We start from the raw sequence: 22,989 nt of genomic DNA, 5'->3' as shown, positions 1-22,989 counted from the left end.
TCGCGATCGCCAACTCCTCATCGCCACAACACCACTCCAACTCAAGGAGTTCACCTTCACGCTCAGGACTGAGTATTTGAGAGTTCACACAGTCCACACCTTTTTCTTATGTTTTGTTTTTTCTCGCGCTCCTCTGTCCTCGGACAGACTGGTGACTGTGGCAGGTCACTAGAAAGGGGGCTGCCTTAGGTCACATCCACACCGCATGAGGCAGCGGCCACCAGGGCGGTGGAAGGATAGACCATGAGCCCTCGGATGCTCACACAGTATGGTTGACTTTCCCGTCGCTTGACGGGATTCCCAGACTGCACTGGAATCTGTTGTCTTGTCGCCATGATTTTCATGGTTTCAGGACACATAGCAGATTTTTCAGAGGATCGAATGTTTGTGGGGAAGTTGGGAGTCGATTCCACTTCTGGGTTTAGGGTTTGTCTGGGGTTTTTGCCGGTGGGGAAAGGGGGATGTGGAAAATGGGAAGACCAAAGGTGTTGCAGCAGCCACGCATAAAAGGACAAAACCACTGTACTCCGCCGGGGCCTACCCCCCGTGCCGACAGCCGGGGGCCTTTTAGACTAGTTTTTACACGGGGCCTCCACCAACCAAAAATATCAGGTAACCAATCCTGGAACCCGACAGGTACGCCCTCGGGCCGCGCTATACAGAGACCCTCCTGGCTATATTGCTGGACCCTAAAAAGTCATAGGAGAAGGTTGAAGTTTATGCGTTCCTGTCACTGCGGACCGCCCGGGAGGTGCTCCCGGCCGGAAGGCCGTCGTATTACGGTGAAATAGCTGTAGGTAGACGTTAAATAGTACAATCAACAATCAATCAATTTAGACGTTAAATAGAACAAACAAACAAAATAAATTTTCCCCCTCGAAAGTGGCTCAGCAAAGAGAAAGAGGCTGAGAAACACAGAGAGGAGGTGGACATGGCCACTGTAGGAACACTCATAGCATACTCTGATGGCTCGAAAGACGCAAAGGGAAACACAGGAGCAGGATGGGTCACCACCATGGACGGAACCACCCTGGAAACAGGACATAGTGCTCTGGGCAAATGGGTGGAGGTTGCAGACGCGGAAGCGTACGGGGCATGCGAAGCAGCCAGGCGGGCCGTGATGCACACAGACGCCGAGGAAATCTGGATATGTCTGGACAACCAAGGAGTAGTCGACCGACTGCGCAACCCGCAAAAGCGAAACAGTACCTCCCAGGACATCATCGACAGAACGAAACGGATCCTAAACACGTGGAAGAACAGAAAGGACAGGAGACGCGTCCAAGTGCTTTGGGTCCCAGGACATGTAGGCCTGGAGGGAAACGAACAAGCCGACGCTCAAGCCAAGCTCGGATGCCTCGGACACGTCCGCGAACCCCGCGTCAGTCTCGCAGGGGCAAAGAGGTGGAGGCGAAACCAACTGCGTGAGGAGTACGAGAAATGGTGGAAAGGGCAAAAAGGATATCGCCCATTACAGGACATCCCATGCAGCCCCCCGTTTCGAACGCCGGGCTACAAAGGAGTGGACAGAACGGAACTGGGGCACATCCTGGCAGCCAGGACGGGGCACGGAGACTTTGACCAGTACCATGACCGTTTCAATCACCAATGCCCACGCAAATGCATCCACTGCAAGCAGCCGAAAGAACGAGGACACATGTGGACGTGCAAGACTTTACCAAGGCCGTGGGGCCAGAGGTTCACGGACAAGCTACTGAAAAACACAAAGGCAACAAAGTACGTTGCTAGCGTGCTACACCGGAACCTAAAGCACCTACAGCATAGGTGAGGAAGGCAGTCCTCATGGATGCACACGGCGCGGATGCAATAGCCAAAAAAAAAAAAAAAAAAGAAGGAGGAGGGTGAACAAGGGGACGAGGAGGACGAGGGGGACGAGGGGGACGAGGGGGACGAGGGGGACGAGGGGGACGAGGGGGACGAGGGGGACGAGGGGGACGAGGGGGACGAGGGGGACGAACGGAGGGGAGAGGGGAAGAGAGATGAGAGAGGGAGTGCTTTTTAAAAAAAAAAAAAAAAAGAAGGAAAATAGAAGACAAGATCGGACGGAGATGTCGAAGGGACGCGGAAGAGAATTCGGAAGGTCCTTTCTCCCGACGCCCAGGGTCTACTAAAAATGCGGCAACCACCTCGCTGAACAGAGGACAAAACCGACGTACTCCGCCAGGGCCAATACCCAGGGCCGACAGCCGTTGGCCTCTTAGACTAGATCACTATATAGGTAGGGCGCCAAAAGCCAAAAAGAACCAGGTAACCAATCCTGGAAACACAACCACCCAACCAGCGGGGAAGCCCTTGGGGCAACGTCTTCCGGAGAAATCTCCTGGCCACAAGGCTGGACCCTCAAAAGTCATAGGAGTATTTCGAAGAGGACGAGTACCTGCAACTGCTGACTGCCCGGAGGAGGGGTCGGAAGACGACATCTTCCAACTCCCCTTCCGTCCAGAACATGCCGTCGTATTACCGGGAAAACTGGTAGGTAGACGCTAAATAGTACATACATACATACATACATACATACAAAATAAATTTTATTGATATCTTTTTTTTTCTTTGTCAATTCCTCCTGTGGCCCCTGCTCAATTATGCGTTCAGCAACGCCCAGATCGACTCGTCTACTAATCTCTCCGTCTCCTCAGCCTGCATCTTCTTCACGCAAATGCCCCTCTTCAAATGCCTCGTCAGGTTATCTGAGCGCTGAAAAATGTAGCCACAGACGGGGCACTGGCGTACCAGAACGGGAATGGTCCCGGGGAATTCGCCGTTAACCTGACGTGCCCACGGTGCATGTGACGTCCATACATGGCGATGCATTTCCTTGCGCGACGAAAAGGTCTTGGGCTCACCACCCACTCCGTAGTTACAGAACGTATATGCGCATAGTATCGTTTTCTGGTGGTGGCGCCAGTGTTTCCTGTAGATCCTCCCACGTAAACGGGGGGAGGAAGTTGGTGTTAGTGTGATCCGACGTGCAGACAAAGCCGCACATGGTGAGGGGTAAGGAATGGCTGTTGCTGATAAACAGGGAGAAGATGAGAGATGAGAGACCACACGTACTGGATCTTGCGTTTATCGTTTTCAATCTGCCTGTTGCAGGTTGTGCACCTTACTTTGGTCTTATCCTCTTGACACGGTTCCATGGTCTGCATGTGCGGCTGCGGCAGCATGCGCGATACGTACGTAGTAGTAGTGCTTTCCATAGCAGTGAAACTGGTAGTCTCCTGCACCTGGGCTCCATGTAGTCGCGCTGACTCTCTCTCTACGTCTGAGCTAAAACTGCTGGTTTCTAATGATAGCGGCTCCGCTAGGGGTGCGTCGGTGCCATAAGGTATCTGGCGGCTTGCCTAGCGCGCATCCAAGACACCGAATTGGCCAGTAGCACTATCCACGTTGCTCGCACCACTCGAAACACCTAGAGCGCCTGTCCCACCAATAGCACTTACGCCGGCTATGTCGCCCATCCCGTTCAAGCTTCCTATACCGTTGGTGCTATCGACGCCGTCAACCGCAAGTCTATACATATCTACCTGTGATACCACACGCTCGTAGAACTCTTCGGCTGACAGCGGCGGCAAGAAGGCCGATGGTGTGATGTACCCCGAGCCAGCACACAGATTGCTAGCATCCAAATCCCCGGGTCCCAGCAGGGCATCAGTGCCGGTACTATAGATAGGCATAGCAATGGGGGTGGGATAGATTGAGTGGAGGAGTCACCAAGTGGAGCTGTTTTCTAGACTCTTTGTGTTAGTGGCGTTGTTCTGTTCCGTCCTGGCTATCGGGGTACATGCAAGTACATAAATAGCAAGCTACGTCACTCCAAATAGATGATCTATAATGGGGATATCCCCACATGCCAAAGTTGATACTATAATGTCCATGCACTCACCTAGAACGAGCTTCGTATTGTGAGATTGTCTCCGCTTGGCAGCGAGTTGATCCAAAGTCAAGCTTCTTTGGTGTGTAGTCTGCAAGGCAGATGTAAAAGTGTAGAAAGAAAAGACAACACGAACAAATCCCAAAGTGAATGTCTGGCAACAGCGTGTGCAATTAGGACCGGGTGAAGTATTATATATGCACATGGCAGGCCTCCCGTTGGGGGTCTGGTTGCCCCCGTGAGGGACCGACTTGGTGCTTCATTTTGTCACTGTATGCCATGTGATTCTAGTCGCTAGGGACGAACGGTATTTCTGTGAACACGCTAGACAACCAATCATACGGTCAACCTAATAATACGCATTCCATACCAGAACCAATAACTTGTAGTCAGATCACACATCGTTGAGAAAATTGTATTGAGATATCTCAACTTCACTTCAATCAAAGCCTGCTTGCTTAAATAAACCATGGCGCCACCAAAAGAAAGAAACGCAAAGAAAGGCATCATGAAGAGATGAACTAGGAAAAATAAATACAAACGAAGAAGGGACCCAACCAAAAAGAATCAATATACAGATATAAACAAAGACAACCCCCGTAACCCAGAAAAGTTATAAAATGTAAACAAAAGACAGGGCCGAAATCCACCATGACATTACAAAGGAAATAATCTGTCTGCAAGAAACGACGGGATATAAAAGAAACGAGAGACAAGAACGAAAGTGTGTAAAGGCAAGAAAATAAACAGAGAGAAGAAAAAAAAACAGATAGAGCCACCCGGGGGGAATCAAAAACAGAAAAATCAGAGGCCACTCTCAAAACCTAGAGTATCAAGACAATAAACATCAAACATCCGAGCCAGAGCGGTTGAGTAAAAAGAAAGGAAACAGGGAAAATTGCCAAACAAAAATGAAAGGTGGAAGGAGAGAAGTAGGGAGATAGCGAGTGTCCCGGCTAAGATGCCGCATCAAGGGTCCAAGAGATGGATAGAAGAAAAAAAAAAAAAAAAAAAGATTGGTGAATGAGACAGAACAACCTGTTCTATTTTGTGGAAGAATTCACTCTGCGCTTCAACGCTTGGAACATACGAGCCACTCGCCCCGCCTTCTTGCGCTGTTGGAGGTCTGCCGAGTCGCCAGATTCAGTCGGAGGCCTAAATATAGTGGTTGGTGACATAGGAGTCACCTCAGTTTTGGGAGCTGCTGCTGTTCCTGATGCTTCGGCTCGATGCTCAACACTGGTGGGCAGCGAACTTCGAGAATCCTTAGAGCGGCGTTCCGTATGACTGCTGTTTTTACGCTTATCGCGGGTGTCTGTGTTTCTTCTGCTATTGCTGGGCGGAACCGACTCGGATGGCGAACCGTCATTTTCAGAGCGGTTACTGCCGGTGCTCGGGACAAGGAGCAGATCGACCTGCGTATGGCCTTTGGCCCATGCAGCAACAGCTGCTTCGATTGGGCGCTGCACTTCGCATGCATCAGTGAAAGAGTCGAGTTCGACAAACCGGCCATTGTACTTGGCGGCAAGAGCTATTCCCTCAGAAGACGGCACATGACCTTCCCCAACCACGAGTGGTCTAATGGGTGCACTCCCTGTTGCAACAATCACAGGTAATGGTAGACCACGACCAGTAGTTCTATTACCAGGAGTAACTACTGGTAATGTAACTGGCGATGTAGTGCTTTCAGAGTTTGACCCATAAGGCGGGACTGCGTCGAGGTAGCGCTCGCAAATTTTAACGACCGATGTAAAGGATGAGGCTGATTGTGTAGAGTAGAGAATAACTAAAACGTCGAGTTGGGCGAGTTGACCAATGAAGTGGTCCGGCTGTGCAAGAGGGTGAACAACCTGATCAACCCAGCAGCGCCACGGACGGTCTTGCAAGGTTACGGATGTGTACGGACGGGTTTGGCTAGGGATGGGAGGTCGCAGGTCAGGATTCTAGCGAGCGAGAAGTGGTTAGCAACAGAAGTTCAAGGCCGCACTGAGATTGAGGATGCGTGTAGACAGTGGATTATATTGTAAAAACCAAGGCGGGTGGTGGGTTATGGAGACAGTCTGTAGACGGTATGTTCCGATGCTTGAACTCCCAGAGGTTACTCACAAATAGAGCATTGAGAAAAGTATCACGAAGAGTGTCACCATAGGTTGACACAACTCCGATAAAGGGCGTTTTATGACGTATGCTGTCCAAAGGGTCGACGCCTGAGGCTGCGGCCACACTTCCTCTGTGCATCATTGGCGGCGATGGTCGACGATCGAGAGAGATGCCTCTGGAAGCGCGTTTAGCAGCTCTTGAAGTCTTGCCAGTGATGGCTGCAAAAGTAGTGGTATTGTCTGTTGATCGAGTGCGAGAATGAAATTGCATGGGGGCTCAAGCTTAGGAAATGGGGTGGAGAAGCAGAAGAATGTGATTTGGCCTTAACAGCCATGTCTGTCCCGAAGCTTGGATAGAGAGAAGTTTTCGCAATATGACAGTGCAGCGCGATCCGATGGCTGTGATGTGCCGCTGTGAAGCAATGTGGTTGTTGAGCGGGTTTAAGCGAGTAATGGTCCGGTTGGCCGTTTGCTACAAATGCGAAAAGAAATAAACTTGAGAAAAGGGGGATGGGATGGATACGAGAAAAATATATGGGTTATGAGAAGGTGAAATAGAGGCCAAGTCTTAGAAGGAAGTAGTAGCAAAGAGAGGGAGAACAAGAAAACCGGTCTAGAGGGATACGAAACTAACACAGAGCGACGGGATATCGGTCTACTTGTATTGTTTGTAGAGTAGAAGGATACAAGAAAGAAGGAAGAGAGAAGGATGGCAGGCGCGTTTTCCTATCCTTTCTACTGAGTCCAAGTCGAGTTCAACCAAACAGGGCAATACCAGCGACTGACCAAACGTTGACATGTGCTGTGGTGCAAAATGACCAAGTTAGCGCGACTCGAATGAGACTGCAGTGAGCGTTTTGAGGAAGAGGGTGAAAAGCCAGGCTCATATAAGAGAATAGAAGCCAGCAGTGAACAGCTTAATGTAACTGAAACAAGACAGCAAAAGTTCAGAGCCAAGCCAAGGCCAAGCCAAGACCAGGTCAGGAACGAAAAGCTAGCAGATGCAGGTTGCAACCTCCAAGTCAGCAGGGGGGAGCGGGTAGGGTGTCTCTAGGCCAAAATATCACGCCCCTGTGGAAGGGGACAGGGTACAAGGTATACTTTCCTTGAGCAAGAAAAGCGGATGCGGTTGCGACTTCGTGAAAATGCGGGTGAAGGGGGGTGTGGCTATATTGAGATCCTATTTTGGCCTAGTTTGTCGGCTCTGTATTTGTTGTGATGTGCGGGTTCGACAAGGCTGTTTAGTTGGTCTAGTTCTGCTTTCCACTGCAGATATAAGATGTTGAATACGATAAACAAATTATGCCCTTGGCGGGAGGGGGTTCGAGATATTGGGCTGGCTTAACGAAGAGGGCAGAATAATTTGAATGCCAAGCCATGCTACCCCAGAATGGAAGGCCGGATTGTGAAAGGAAACTTGGAGGCCGCAGAAAGGATATTTAACAAACATACCTGAAATAAGTAGGAATGAGAACAATGCCGACAGAGACGGGCGAAAGCCGAATGTCAAGTTATATTGTTTGCTTTTTTTTTTCTTTTTTTTTTTGCCTCTCGTAAGACAAGATAAAAATCTAGCTTGACAGATTTAAGCCCTATGCTCTTGGCGGGAAGAAAAAAGAAAAGAAGAAAAACTTGACGCAAAGCTCGGAGCTTCTCCTGTATAGCACAAAATAGCCGATGGCTGGTCAAGAAACAAGTGCGGTTTCCAGAAGAAAAGAATTGGAAAAGGGAAGGGAGAGGATAAAGGCTTGACAAAATTTGTGGAGGATGGAGAACGAAGAGAAGAGGAAGGGGAGGAGGAAAAGGAAGAGGAAGAAGAGGAAGAAGAGGGAAAAGAGGAAAAGATGTGGGAGATGCCTTTTTCTGCCTGGATGTAAAAGAGGGGAAAACGGAGAGAATATGGCAGGAGCAAGCAAGAGGAAAGAACCTACGCATTCACTATCTTTGTTCTTGCCGTAGGTATTGGGATGGAGCTTGTCTACAACATTGTTCTTGTTTCCAATAGCAATGTGTTTCGATTACCGTTGCAGGGTTTATTGGACGCGCCAGGACCGATACTCACCTCTCCAGTGGACAACTAGAAGGATAAGAACGTACCCGCGCGAAAATACAAAAGGCAGGGACAGATAGGAAGAGGGCGGATGGGAGAAAATGCATGTAAGATGCAAGATGGGAGCAGCGGGGGCGGGGGAGACGAGTGCAGCGCAGTACAATGCACAATAAGGAGTGAACTCTAAATAGACCAACTGTCTACAGAGTACTTGCCCTGATCTACTACGGTGCGTGCATCTGCAACTGCAACTGCAACTGCGATTTCACTCGCATCTGCACTGGCAAACCCACCATCAACGCCCACAATGTGCCCAATGCTTGCAAGGGAAAGAACCTAAGAAAAAATCAGGATATCAAAGAGGGAAAAAAAAAAAAAAAAAAAAAAAAAGAAAAAACTCTGCATAAAAGTACAAATGGAAGGGAGGGAGATCTCAAGTGAGGAAACCCTAACTAACCAACTAACCCTTTTTTGCGCAGCCGCGTCGTAGAAGGTTTCTCTCTGCTCCCGTTCATTTCCTTGCCATTTTTTGTGCAGATGTTGGGTTCCTTTTTTTTTAAAAAAAAAAGGAAAAAATAAAAATAAAAAAGACCGTGGGAGGCAGGCCAAAGCGGGATGTTTCCTGTTTCCTTTTATGTTTCTATCCTTCTTGCTTTGTTGCTGGCTGGCTACGGGTTGGAGATGCTGGGCAAAAGCAAAGAAGGGCTTCCTGTAAGTTTTGTTTGGGTAGAGTCACCCCCCCCCCCCTTCTTCTCTCCCTTTTCAGACAGAGGAAGAAGAAGAAAAAAAAAAAGAAAAAAAAAACAATAGCATCCACCTGCCACCGGCCGTCCATCCACCGTCTCCAAGAAGCCTCCCTTCTAGACGAGGTGAGCGAGTCCTCTGAAGCTCTCTTTCCCTGCTCATCGCATCCCCTTCCATGCTTAGCCAAGCCACGACTTTGAATCAAGGTAGAGCAAGGTTACATTACAAAGTCAAAGCTTGGACATTAGATTAGATAGATTTGGAGTTCAGGTAAAGCATTCAATTCGGACTTATAATGAGAAAGGTTGGGCGACGGACAAGCAGGATGTTGGCTGTTATTTTCCGTGACAAAATCGTATGTGCACAAATGCTTGAATGGGTCGCGCCAAGCTTGCGTTTATGTATATGTTGTGCTTGTCTGCGACTGCAGTGTGTGGAGTATGTGTGGTTGCTGTGCGTTATAGCACGCACGTTTTATTCCCTAGGTTCGCCTCGCGGCAAGCATGTTCCGGACTAGGGTTTATACATAGGGTTACTTTGTTGCAACCCGAAGAAACAACAAAGCACACAGGTTTTGGCCTAACTCCACGATGGCAACAGGCCAAACCCAGGATGGATGAAAGAGCACGGGCGGTTTCTGGCTCGTGCAGTTGTCGCCAATTCTACCCAGACAGAAGGAAGATGAAAAGGCCGAAAACAGCAAAGAAAATACGCTGATAAAATCAAGAGATAAAAAACTGTATAGATCAAGGCGAGCAAGGGAGGGAAGGAGGCAGCAAGCAGAACAAAATGGAGAACCGAGTTTATAGCAGGCGGAAATGAGAAAAAGAGTTTCTCTGCATGCAACAATCCAGACGAACAATCGAGCACGACACAACCGGAAAGTGAGTTTCATTGAAAACATTTACTGCTTATTATTTATTATTTGGGCTTGGTTTTGGCCCTTTCGCGTTGGTAACGAAGACGAGGCTGAGCTGTCCAGCCCAAGGAGCTAAGCTGGATGAAGATAAAGAGCTAGGTTTAGTCGGCGCTGTAGCTAATTCATGAACCAGTAATGCGTCTCTCTTTAGTGCGCCTTTCATTGTGTCTCACAATGTGCGTCCCGTTGCGGGTGTCTTGCTTGCACAAGGGAGGAGTCCAAGTGCCCAATCGATATCTTGGGCTGCAGAAACGTGCTATCACAACGGCCTTGTATGTGGGTACATATATAAATAGACTCTGCCATGGATGGTGCAGTGTACGCACGCTCGCATGCAATGCTATCGTCGTAGCAGGCTCTTATTTTTCATGCCATCACGGGGAGCCGCATCGAAAGCGGGCAACTTTGTGGAAATAGGGCAGCCACACATGCGCGCTATCTAGACAGAAGGGCAAACGGGATAGGAGAAGAAGAAAAGACCGGAGCACGACGAAGCTGGGACGATAGCAAATAAGCCGCCATAGCCAGCTCATAGCTGGAAGAGAAACCAGAAGCCAACGCTTAGAGCTTAGAGCTTAGAGCATCGGCTGGGCGCTAGAGTCTAAGCACCAAGCATACCCCCCCCCCCAATAAACACAAAGCCCAGTATACCTTGTCCAACGGCCCTGAACGAGACAAGACCGAAGCTTATTCCCACGCAATCAGCGCTCCTTTTTTTCAGCTTGAACGAACAAAGAGGACAAAGAATGAACGCGCGTCTGGCAAAGGCTGATGCTGATAAGGTAGTGCCCATGCCCATGCTTCTTCAAGCTTAAGCTCCAAGCTCTGTCCGTCTTGTCTTGCCTAGACTTGAGCTGCTTTCCCTCTCACTTGTTGCGTTTCACGTGCTAATCAAAGCCAATTCGAATGCAGGAATTTGGAATATCTGGTCGCTATATTATCTCCATTCGGACCTTCCTGCTATTTCAAAGAGATCGACCCTGTGATAGAAAAACCGGGGGGGGGGGGGGATGGAAGATATTTCCCAATGTTTATCTGCCCCCCCCCTTTGGCCAAGAAAAAATAACAATCAACCAGGATAGGGCAACAGTACGCAGTAGGCTCAATCTCAACCACACCCGGCACTGTCATTTATCAAGTTTTGTTGAGCCGTACTAGCATCCAAAATGGAGCCATTATGCTATAGCCGCACCTTCGCTAACACGACAGCGACAGTGTTGCCCGACCCAGCCCTCGTTAATTAGTGGTGCCAGGGCTCGGACAAGCTGGCATACATACATGAAAAGAATATCAGATGAGGCAAGGCCTAGGCTGGGCAAAAGAGCAGACTAGGCCCGAGACTGGAGGGGTGCTCATAATCGGCAAAGAAAAGGAGCAGAGCGCAGAACTGATGACAAGTGTCGTTATGGAGGGGATTTCGGAGACATAACCACGTTCATGGTGTAAAAAAAAAAAAAAAAAAGAAAGCTGCGGACAACACAATAGGCATGTAATGTTGTCTTGCATACCTGAGCTGCACTGTCCCTGGTTTTCTTTGAGAAATTAAGAAGTAAGGATGTGGAACAGGAGAAACAAAGAAGCTCGCCTCATTCTCGCTCTGCCTGCCTTGTTCCATTTCCCCCTCCCCTTCCCCTTGCCCTTCGTCTTTCCCTTGCCAGTCCAGCTCCTAATTCCATTTTGCCTCATGGATAACGGAGGTGGCGAGGGAACAAGTCGAAAGGAAAGATCTGAGAGAAGAAAACACATTCCTTCTTTAGGGCCACAAGGCGAAAGGAAGCAGAAGCAGCGGTGCCAGAAGACATGTTCGGCCTTGTCAGGGAGGGGCTTCATTATCTGCGGTCTTCCACCCAGGGCCCAAAGGCTAGGCTGGATAAATGCTGATCTGTCGCATCGCTCCAAGCTAGACCATAAAAGTGTAGCTTATTTGACCGTGGTAGCAAAGCAAATGATCAAGGCCACAAATCGCGAACTGCGACCAAAAAAAAAAAAAGCCCGCAGCAAAATAACGAACTCGAGCCGAGGCTTCCAAGCCCGCCTGTTCTTGCTTTTCCCACTGCTGCCTGCTGTTATATTACGTGCTGATTAGATAAGTATGGTAATATGCACGTTGTGTCGCTTTCTCGCCGCTCATTCGCAGTGCCTGTGGTGTGCATCTGCGATCTATTGTTTGCCTTATACATCTATTTCGTAACCTTGGACGGGTGTTGATGTTGGGCTGTGTGTCTCTTTCCTTGCCCTGTTGTTTCAGACCATAACAACAGCCCCCCATCCCTTGCCACTGTCCATCTGTTGCTGGAGGGAGGTTGTGTCCTTTATTTTGTCTTGTCAACTTTACTGGGCTGCTTTTTCTCCGAGGGCTTGAGACAAGACAATGCCGCTGGCTTGTTAGCGAGCATGCGCGTGGAGGGTTTGGATATTGGGCTGGCTGGTCTAGCCTCTTCACTCATCTTAGTGCCAACGCCCGCTCGCCTCTACGGTAGCATTGGCCTGAGCGGGGACAAGTACAAATATGTATATATGTATCAGCACATGCATAATATACGCTCTCATACACGAGTGAGCAAAATGAAAAGAATGGGTATACGTATACATGCATCTTCGCGAGCATGTATAATGCAAGCACGTCTCACGCTTGTCCTGATAAATGAAAGGAACTATTGGCCGGCATGTAGACCAATGCTCGTTTTGCCTCGTAGCCCTATTTTCAGGAGTTGACCTGCTTGCCCGTCTTACACACGGCCAACACATTGTGCACTCAGATTAGCATGGACTGTATGTATGCGCCTCGCTGGATGTGGTATCCGTTACTCCGTTACTATCATCTGCTTTGGCCTTTCCTGTGGGCTACGTCGGGAGCCCGAAGAGAGGAGTGAAGGGAGGGGTCTTTCCATTACTGAGGGCCCACCGTATCGCCATATTTCGTCGCGATAAGCTGTTGTGCTCAAGGCCACGGCCTCAAACGAGATGGTTCAACTCGAAGCGATTTGGTTGCTTTCGGGGGGGAGGGGGGGGGGGCAGTTCCGCTCATTTATTTGTTGGGGCAGATGCTTGCGCTCAGATAATCATATGAAAGTCCTCCCGTGTTATTGAGATGTACTTTGAGCTACTAGCTACCCATCGCATGCATACATTGTCACAGCTTCGGTTTTCGACTTGGGGCAGCTGCAGTGGGGCGGACGGGGGAGACAAGATGAAAAAATAGAGGGAATAGATAAGAGGGGGAAGGGAAGGGAAGGGGGGGACCGGACCAGCCAAATGCATAGCAGTGCTACTTCTAGAAAGTATCGCGAAGTCGCGAGATGTACAAAGGTACATACAATGTACTTGTCTCACCGATAGCTAAACGGCCACCCTCCGCTCCCTTGTCTTTTTATTTTTTATTTTCTTTCTTTTTTTTTCTCCTTCTTAAATCAAGCTGCGTTTACTTATTGCCCCTACCCTTGCACAGCGGAACAGCCAGGAAGCTAGGAGGACCAGGACTTAGCGCAAGTTTTAGTGTAGGGCCACGCCATTCATTGTATTTGAGTTTCAAGCCCTTGGGCTTCAGTTTAGACCATGGGCATCTCGATAAGGCCTGTGGACTACTGCGAATACAGCTACTAGCGCTCGGCTGCCGCTACGCTGTTAGTAGGTGTCTCTTGTTTTTTGTGCTCCGCAAATTGTTGATACATGTCTGTCATGCAACACCTATTTGCTTGTCATCTTTGCAACTTGTTGGCCTCACTAAGGATAGAACATAGAATGCTCTGTCTTCCGCTTCCATTCCACAATAGCAGAGTCCCGTCCCCCCTACACCTGCGGCCTGTTGAGTTGAAGGCTTTCCCCACCCCGTCCTATCGCCATAAATCCTTCCAACTTGCAAATATAAGTCTTGGTCTTCCGTACCATGTCAATGCTACCGTGGTAGTACACAATACTACCTGGTTTGCAACAGCTTTTTGTTGTAGGCTGTATCGCTGCTCCATCAAGCTCAATTCTCGCGCTTCGCCTATTTTCTGTCCTGTGTCTACATATATCACCGGTGGCTATTTGTTGGTTGATGCTGGGCTGTTATGCTGTCGTGGGGTGGGGCGGGCCTGCGGGATGATTTATTATACCAGCACGTTCATTTGACGAGAGCGAGAACCCCTCTCAATAGCTCGACTTGGATTGACAATGCAAAGACGCAAGACCAGCGCAACGTCCACTGGCCGACCGGGCTGTTGGCTATGGGCATGGACGGAAAGAACGCGATGGGCAGGATTGATAGTTGCTATTTATTAGGGCCGTTTCAGCGACAGCCATTTGGCATCGTACTTCTTGAGCTTGTTTCCTCCCTTTCCAGGTGAGGCGATTTATTTTTATTTAGTCTCTTTTTATTTTTTTATTTTTTTTTTTAATTTTTAATTTAGTCTTTTTTTTTCTTCTTTTCTGCTAATGGAAGAAGCCGCCTCTTAAGAGGAAAAGGGCACAGAAAAAAAAAAGGTGCAAAGTATGTGTACTTAATGCAGTAGTGTGCATTTGCATTGGGCCAATAAGAGCAAATGCGAAGAAGTTATAGCAGACAAAAAGACCACACAGCAACATGAAATGAAGCAGGAAGAAGGAACGGCTGGCTTGTTCTTGCCTTTTTTTCAGAGTCCCCCCTCCCCCCCCCCATATTTTGCCTCTTCCTCCTCCCCTCCTCCCCCAAAAGGCCGTTCCGTCCCTCGGGTCCGAAAGGCAGCAGGTATAAAGCGATAGGTCCGAAACGGTGAATGGGCTAAACGAGCACGGGGCACAGCAATGGGACGGAGCAGTTTCTCTTTTGTTGTTCTTGCCTTTCCTAGCCTCTATCTCGTGTTCTTGTGTCTTTTTTCTCAAGACACACCCCTCTTCCTTTGCTTCTTCCTTTGTATCCTTCCATCCTCTTCCTTCCTTCATTTGCTCGCGGCCTATTTCAGCTTAAGTTGCTAGCTGCCAACACTAGCAACTATTCCCAAATTGATTGCATTGCTTTTCCCTTGCTCCCCTCTATCGCTGCTAATCTATGGCCTCGCCCCTGGCGCCTGCCTGGTTATCTTTGACTTCCAACTTCTTTATCTCTGTCCACTTACATATGAAGGCTCCGGCTCGACAGATGACTGAATAAGACAATGGTTCCAGGCTAAAATATAGGAAATCAGCTGGTACAACACGAGATAAAACAAGCAAACAGCGCGAAAAAGCAGAATGCACACACACACACACACACACACACTGTCTCTCTCTCTCTCTCTCCGCTTGGTCTATGCGTGTACAGAGGCACAAACCGGGATAACGGCGGCCTCTTAGTACCATACACTTCATGCAGGTGCGGTGCGGTGCGGGCTGCAAGAGCATGTGCAGGTGCTGCAGTACAATGTGTGGGCTGTGGTGTGGTACGGCCATAATTGAACAAAGCAAAAAAGCAAAAGCAATCAACGATCAAAATTTTTCTCTCCTCTCACCCTACAGGGACTTGGCGCCCCGCTGGACCCCTCCGGAGAGGTGCCATCAGTGCTACGTACGTGCAGTGCATGCAACAAAACAAGAGACAAGCCAAAACAACCGCAAAGATGAGGCAACGACAAGTTGTGTGTGTGCCAGTAGCGCAGCGAGCCCGGACTTTGTAGCTTAGCTTCAGCTGGTGAGCTAGTGCGGAGGGCATAGTACGAGCACGAATAAATAGCAAAGGAAAGGAGGAAAACCCTGGAGATTGATCATTCCACCCACTACTCGGCCTTTGGGGCAGGGTCTTTCCCTCCCATGGACACGAACGGGAGGACAGCGCAATCCGGCAAGATTTGTGGCGTTTCTCCACTTCTGGTGCGTCTTTCTTGGCGGGGCAAACGATTGCGCCCACAATGTGTTTAATATTTAATATTTAACATTTAACATTTAACATGTCTTATATTTTATATTTTATACAGAGAGGCCGGCGCACTGTAAGCCACAGGGGGGAAAAAGAAAGAATGAAAAAAAAAAAAAAGCAAGCAAACAGCAAGCAAACAGCAAAGGAAGGAAAGGAGAAACAATTGGGTTCTTTCCAATTACATTGAAACATGCATGGCATGAGAAAGAAGGAATGAGGAGAAAAAGGAGTGCGATAGACAGACTTGGGCAAGAGCAAAAAGAACAGAAAACGAAGGGAAAAAAATGTCGTAAAAATCATATCAAGGAAGCCAGACTCTTGGCAGTGGGGCTGCTGGCGCTCTAGGAAACAAAGAGGACAAGAGCCAGGGAAATTGGGTGAGTTATGCAGCAAGTTCTAGCTTAGCTTCAACTGCTTTCCTTGCCCTGTTCTTACTTGCTACTATTATCTGTGGGCAATCTTAAGCGAGGGTCCAGGAGAGAAGGGTTCTTGCCCGCAGATTCGTCAATCGGCCGAAAGGCTCAAGAACATCCGGATGTCACTTTTTTATTTTTTTCCCTTGTGCTTGTTTGATTTTCTCATTTTTTTTTTTGCTTTTCTTTCACAGGGCTCATATTAAATGTGTATGCATGGGGAAGGAGGGTGGGTGGGTGTACGGCGTCTTTGTTGTTTGCTTTGATCGCGATCATGTTCTAGTCTATTTTGCCATCTATCTTTGTTGAGCAAGGCGCTGCCAAGAAAAAAAAAAAAAAAAAAAGAAAAGCAACCGTCCATGAAAAGCCCTATGGCTTTCATTCTTTCTTCTTCCCTTCGACTTGTCAGCACTCAAAGTCGTCCTCTTTCTCCTCGTTGTGCTCACATCTGCAACTTGCTCTCTTTTGCACTCGAACTAATATGGGAGTAAAATACAGAGGCAAGAAACGCTAGCCGCAAAACAGGCAGCGAGACAAAAATAGAACCTGGCCTGCTTTTTTCCTCTAGTGTGCCGATGCTCTCACCAAACTCAGGCTCATGCGTTTCTCCTCCAGTTTGTCCGACATTACCAAGCTTCAACCCACAGAGCCCAAGCCCCCAAGGGCGCATGTCCAAGTTCGCGGGGAACCCTAGCGGACCCTAATAGACATTACAGGGGGCTCTGTCTCTGAAAGCCACTTACTTGCATGCTCTTTTACGCCCAGTACGCAACAAGGCTCATCAAAAAGGCACCGAACACCATGAGGAAGAACGAAGCATAATGACTAACGGCTCCGTGGGTCTCCCAGCTTCTAGCACTCAGAAAGTCATCGGGGATGATTTCGCAGAGCGACGCAAAGGCCAATAGTCCACCAGAGATGGCATTCGCGATGCCAACTACGATAAGTCCGGTAGGCGACTCGGGTTCGTATAGAGCGTGGATGGCTATGCCGATGGCTATTCCGATAGGCGTGCTACAAGGAAGCAAAAGGTCAGCGTGAATGGGGGCAGGGGATGCGGGAAAGCTCCAAGATCAAGACTCACGTTAGCCCGTATATGATGATCATCCAGCAGGCTTCTGCCTTGTGAAAGTCCCACCCACAGTTGATGATACGGCTACCTAGCGCAACGCCCTCGAATGCCTCTGCAAGAATTAGCACGTGCGCATGAACTGGTCGCTGAGTTGGTCTGCAAAAAACTTATACGGGAGACTTACGGTGAAACATGATGGCTATCAGAAAAGGTATGAAGCCTGGACCATTTGACACACCCAGTGTAATACCGATAAAGACACTGTGGAATATAATGCCTGCTTCGAGAAGGCGGCACCTCTTCATTCCATATGCGTGTTGGAGTTTAAGTCTTTCAAATTCTAAAGCTTGCGGGGTCTTAACTTCTGACATTTCGGCATGGCGCCGAGACTCGTCGTCTAATGATAGAGATTGTTGACGGGCATGTGGAGGCATAGCATACGTGCTAGGCGACAAGGTCTTATTGGGGTCTACCTGCATAGGGTCTAGAGGGATGACTGCAATGCTGTTCTCCAGGGAGAGTTCTGGTGGTTGCTCACGTCCCTCGAGGATTCTAGGTGGCTCCTCAGTGGATTTCTGCCTGCGATGGGGACTGAGTAACATCTCAATGAAAATGACGAGTAGAATGGTAGCCAAGGAAATAGCGCCGGGAATTGAGGGGTAGATCTCGGTGAAAAAGCGAGGGAGTGACTCATGGGTCAGCGCAGCAAAGGCGGTAGGCAATAGGTGAACAAATGCCGTAGCCATGAGCACGCCAGTTCCCATGTGGTAGCCAGCGTAGATGACTTTCTGGAATCTAAAGGCCCCACGCAAACTCTTCATGAAGGCGGGGAAGGCACAGGCGGCCGAAGAGCTAATGAAGATGACGAAGAGGGCAATGACGTGGAGTCCCACATTGTAGGCTTCGACATGGTGGTGGTGGTGATGCTCATGGCCGTGGTCCTGGCCTTGGCCGTGCTCATGCTCGTGATTGTGTCCATGGTCGTGACCAATGTGGCGTTTAGAGAGGCTATCCATGGACGACAGAGAAGGGCTAGAGGTGATTATAGCAGAGGTGATCTTGCTATACAAGCTACCTGATAGGAGAATTGCAACAAGTCCCGCAGCTTTAGACAGTTCGATAAGGAATGTTGTGAGCGCAACAATCATGATAATGCGGGAACGTTTGTGGAAGAAGGAGGTGGTGCGTTCTCGGAGAGATGGACGAGAAACTCCTGCTTCTCCAATAGAGAACAGAGGAAGAGGCACATCTTTGAAGCGAGTTTCAAGCATTTTAAAAGGGCAGACAAGACTGAAGGTCCTGGGAAAATGAAGAAAGGCGATGAGAGGTAGTTCCGTAGATAAGATGGAAAAGAAAGAGAAAGAGAAAGAAGGAAGGAAAAAGGGCAATGCATCCCAGTTTTATATAGAGATGGTAGCCGGATGCATGTTGCTTTCATTGACGGCTAACTCATGATGTGATGCCGTTTTCGACGTCATGCTTTTCACTAGTTGAACTACCGGCAACCTCGAGACCCGCAGGCGTCTCTTGGGCGGAAATTGGAGCCTAAGGCCCTCCACGAAAGCTAGTGGCATCGAGATCGGGCTTTGTAGGTTGAAAGGCCGTAGTAGACCTGAGTGAGAATGACCGTCTTTGAGAGGCCAAGCCTGCATTTATTGATGTTGATTGAAGTAACACAACGTGTGGTCGAAGGATGGGTGGTACCTTGATAACCTTGATGATCCCACGCCACACTTTTGGCACCCAGCCACAGGAGAACATGGCGCCACATCTCGCTGCTGCCTGGTTGTTAGCCTGTTCGTGAAAGCGAGGGCTTGAATACTTGCGATTTGCTGTTGCAAGAAGTTGACGAATTGGGAAGGAACTGGAAACTTGAAGGCTGAAATTCTGACTTAATTTAATAACTAATTCTTTTTTATTCCTTTTTTGTTCAGCCTTGAAGCCTTTTTTGCTACTTGCCGTGCTCTGATCTCGTTGTCGACGACGTCCTTTGAGCTTGCCATTTCTTGTTAGAGATCACCCAAATGTCAGTACCTCAAAATACAACTGAAGCTCAGGCCGTTGCTGCGGCTATCAATGGCATCGTTGATGTCCACCAGCAAGACGATCTTCAGCGTGATGTCACGTCTGAGGCACATGCTGCAATCTTTGAGCAGGACAACAAGCGCGATGAGGAGCGAATTGCCAATCTTAAGCAAAAGATAGTCAAAATCCAGGCTAACAAGACTACGCTTTCCGCTGAGTTTGACAAGAAGAGCGGCAATCCCGTTTTTCGTATACAATCTGTGGCTCTTCGAAAAAAGATCGACAAATGCGAGCTTGATGTGACGGAGGCAGTGGATGAAATCGAGGCTTTCAAGGATCGAATTGCCAACAGAATCGAACAACAAAAGGCTGCATTAGCAGCCAAGAAGCTCAAGGCGTCCGCGCCATCGCAATCTGGCCAAACCGACACCGCAAATGGCGAATCTCCGTCACAGCTTGCGGAATCTGCAGGCCCAGCTGGGCCAGTCCAGCAGGAAGGCGAGTCTTTGGAAGAGTATCTCGTTCGTACAGGCAAGATCACGCCGTTTGACCTCCAAAATGGCCGAGACTTGCAGGAGTTCATGGAAGAGCTCGGCAGTACGCCGGATGGCAGAGCAAAGAAGCAACACCAAGAACTTCTTCAGCCTGGCTTTGAATCTCAGTCCTTAAAGGAAGTCGTCGGGGATACTAATGCCCTTGCTACGCAAGAGTTTAGCCTAAGGCCACGCAAACGCCGACGCCAGCTTACTGATGACAACGGCGATGGAGACGATGCCAAGCATGGTGGTTTAGACCCCAAAGATCAGCCTACGTCTAAAAAACGGACTGTCAGGACCAAGGCCAAGGCAAAATCAAAGACCAAAAATAAACTAACATCCCAAGATTCTGACAGCGACTCGGACTACGCTGATAACAAAGATGATGAACCATCTACGGCATCTGATGATATGGGCGGTTATGATGACACTGAGCAGGATTCTAAAGCAAGCAGGGCAGCAAATGCTCTTCCGGCCAAAATAGACCTCAGTCGAATAGACGATGGAAACACTGCACAGTACCGCCGTCGCCTGGCTGGCTGGGTAGAAAAACGTTCGGTTTTACGAGAGTCTCTAGGCTTGCCCGATCCAAATCCTGAGATGGAGGAGTGGTATAAACCAACGCCAGGTAAGGAGGATTTGAAGCTGATAGACGGATACTCACTGCCCAGCGAGGTGGGGAGCTTTTTGTTTCCCTTCCAAAAGGTCGGTGTTGAGTGGCTGTGCCAGCTTCATTCTCGGCTTGAAGGTGGGCTATTGTGCGATGAAATGGGGCTTGGGAAAACAGGTGAGTCGATACGACATAATGCTTTATTGTCGCGTATTCGCATCCTTCCCCTTTGTATTTTCCTTGTTAGACTGTTGCTAATAGCTGCTCCAAGTCCAAATAATTGCTACTGTTGTTGCCTTACATTACAGCAAAAAGCTTGAGGGCCCTGCCATCATACTGGCACCATCAACCTTGATGGCCCAATGGGTGCAGCATTTCCACACGTGGTGGCCTCCATTGCGTGTTTCGATTTTGCACTCGACGGGCAGTGGCATGCTTGACCTCGAGAAAGAGGAACAAGACACCCGTGACTCTTTGACGCCTAAGAAGTTGGAAGCTGCCCGCCGCATCATTGATAACGTGGTGGACAATGGTCATGTGCTCATCACTACGTACAAGGGCTTGCAGACGTATCTCGATGAGCTGGCTGTTGTCAGCTGGGGATATGTTGCGCTTGACGAAGGGCATCTGATCCGGAACAGGAACACTGAAGCATCTAAAGCTTGCAAGCAGCTGGCGACCTACAACCGCATTGTGATGTCTGGCACTCCAATCCAGAACAATCTGCGCGAACTGTTCTCCTTGTTTGAATTTGCCTATCCTGGCCTTTTAGGAACAGATACTCGGTCTTTTTCGCAGCACTTCGAGATGCCCATTCGTGATGGGCACCACCGGAATGCGACTAATTTGGCTATTATGACGGCTGAAAAATGCGCCCGGACCCTGCGTGAGACAGTCAAGCCATATATGCTGCGTCGTGTCAAGGCCGACGTAGCCGATTCGCTACCCCCAAAATCTGAGCAGGTCTTTTTCTGCAAGTTGACACCACAGCAAGAAGATACATATGTCAAATTTATCGAATCACCACATATCAAGGCCCTGTTTGCTGACGGCAAGACGCTCCAGCAAAAGAATGCAGTGTTTGCTGCTATAGATACTCTGCGCAAAATCTGCAACCATCCTGATTTACGCTGGGGAAAGAAACATAGCAAACTGGGTCTTGATGGCGTTGAGGGCAGTCAACTAAGAGGCCTGCGCAAGTATGAGCATGGGGCCAATCATGAGGATGACACCGACTTCGGAAACCCGGAACGGTCTACCAAGATGCAAGTTTTAATCTCATTATTGCGTATTTCCAAGAACTTTGGCCACAAGACTCTTGTATTTAGCCAGAGCCTCCCCATGCTAGATATCATAGAGACTTATCTCAGAGACGAAGGCTATGCCTATGTCCGAATGGATGGGACAACCAATCAGATTGAGCGCCAGCCAATGGTCGACCGCTTCAACAGGTCTAATGAGCTCGAAGTCTTCTTGCTGACGCCACAGACTGGAGGTGTCGGCCTCAATCTCACCGGAGCTAACCGTGTTATCCTTTTTGACCCGTCATGGAACCCGGCGACGGATAAACAGGCAGTAGAAAGAGCTTGGCGACTGGGCCAAAAGCGCCCTGTTGAGATTTACCGACTTTTGACACCAGGAACTATTGAGGAAAAGATCTACCGCAAACAATTATATAAGCAGTTCATGACCGACAAAATCATGACGGATACCGAGTTCCACCGCTCATTTGACTCCAATTCAATGGCAGATATGTTCACCTACAAAGCCGAAGAGAAAGACCGCGATCTCGATATATTTGAAGGTGCTGAAGCTAGGTTTCAGAAGAACAGCGATAGTAGTAGGCATAGGGAGGCTAAGGATACCGATGGCATCTCTAAATCAAACATTGCCCTGCAGGACGCTGAGCCGAAGGCCGAGAAAAATGTTGCTACTGCAGGCGTTCTATCAACCGAAGAAGCCACCGCTGTATCCCACTTGGACCAAGTTAAAGCTATCGAAGAATTTCAACCCGATAAAACGGAGGCCGAGCAAGGCATGCTTGAAGATCTCTTTACGCGCTCCATTGATAGCGCCTACAACCACGAAGACATCATCAACGCCAAGCAACGTGTGCAGGCAAACCGCCGGTTTCTTGAAGAAGAAGCTGAGCGGCTCAACCGGGAGACAAAGCGTTTCCTCCAACAGCAGGCCGCCCGTGCCTATCATGACCGTCACTCCGCCCCGTCTCGTTCTTTATCTGGCCCTGATACGGGATGCGCTAAGACCCGTCCAACCGTGCTGACCAAGACAAGTGCAGCGGCTCTAGCGCCTAGGCGTAACCAGCCTGCCATTGAAAAGATGTGGACACTGCGTAGTCTGCAGAGTCTAATCAGCGGGTTTCTTGAAGAACAGGGCGGGCAAGCACATACAGCGGATATAGCAAACTACTTCAACAGCAAGTATAACGACCTCCCAGCGGATCTATTCCGCCGTGCGTTAGAATCTGTAGCTAAGATGCACGACGCGCCGGCAGCTGCAAGGAAGAAGGGAACTAAACTGTGGAAGTTGAAAAGAAAGCGTTAGAGAAGAGAAGGAGGAAAGGGGGATATACGACAAAGATACAAGATATAGGAAGGGAGTAAGTAGATAGAAAGTGGCCTGGGTTAGGGTTTATAGAGAACTAGAAGCTAATCACGGAATTACAACACGATGATGTTTGCTTGTTTGGGGGGGGGGGGGGGGGTCGTCGTCATCTTGGTAGTTTGTACAAGACTCTGGGGAAAAATAAGCAGCGAG

General features: G+C 49.0%; 4 protein-coding genes across 4 annotated transcripts; 2 read left to right on the top strand and 2 right to left on the bottom strand.

Moving 5' to 3' along the window:
* Positions 1 to 931: 931 nt before the first annotated feature.
* Positions 932 to 1,789, top strand: HOO65_020183 (putative double-stranded RNA/RNA-DNA hybrid binding protein; the record flags this gene model as incomplete). The annotated part of the gene is made up of 1 exon (XM_071000010.1): positions 932 to 1,789. One exon carries the CDS (start codon positions 932 to 934, stop codon positions 1,787 to 1,789), a length of 858 nt encoding a protein of 285 aa, XP_070860821.1.
* A 1,573-nt stretch (positions 1,790 to 3,362) lies between these two features.
* HOO65_020182 (uncharacterized protein) lies at positions 3,363 to 6,262 on the bottom strand (the record flags this gene model as incomplete). Its single annotated transcript, XM_071006422.1, has 4 exons — positions 3,363 to 3,681; positions 3,905 to 3,983; positions 4,983 to 5,835; positions 5,999 to 6,262. 4 exons carry the CDS (start codon positions 6,260 to 6,262, stop codon positions 3,363 to 3,365), a joined length of 1,515 nt encoding a protein of 504 aa, XP_070860820.1.
* Positions 6,263 to 16,723: 10,461 nt separating this feature from the next.
* HOO65_020181 (Zinc transporter 5) lies at positions 16,724 to 18,311 on the bottom strand (the record flags this gene model as incomplete). The annotated part of the gene is made up of 3 exons (XM_071006706.1): positions 16,724 to 16,982; positions 17,053 to 17,152; positions 17,225 to 18,311. The coding sequence occupies 3 exons, from the start codon at positions 18,309 to 18,311 to the stop codon at positions 16,724 to 16,726; spliced, it is 1,446 nt and encodes a 481-aa protein (XP_070860819.1).
* Positions 18,312 to 19,064: 753 nt separating this feature from the next.
* On the top strand, positions 19,065 to 22,776 carry HOO65_020180 (DNA repair protein rhp26; the record flags this gene model as incomplete). Its single annotated transcript, XM_071006329.1, has 2 exons — positions 19,065 to 20,306; positions 20,473 to 22,776. 2 exons carry the CDS (start codon positions 19,065 to 19,067, stop codon positions 22,774 to 22,776), a joined length of 3,546 nt encoding a protein of 1,181 aa, XP_070860818.1.
* Between the last annotated feature and the right edge of the window lie 213 nt (positions 22,777 to 22,989).

This window comes from Ceratocystis lukuohia (assembly GCF_044167205.1).
Source record: "Ceratocystis lukuohia strain C4212 chromosome Unknown Supercontig2_pilon, whole genome shotgun sequence".
Taxonomy (NCBI): Eukaryota; Fungi; Ascomycota; class Sordariomycetes; order Microascales; family Ceratocystidaceae; genus Ceratocystis; species Ceratocystis lukuohia.
This window is presented reverse-complemented; position numbering and strand designations above follow the sequence as displayed.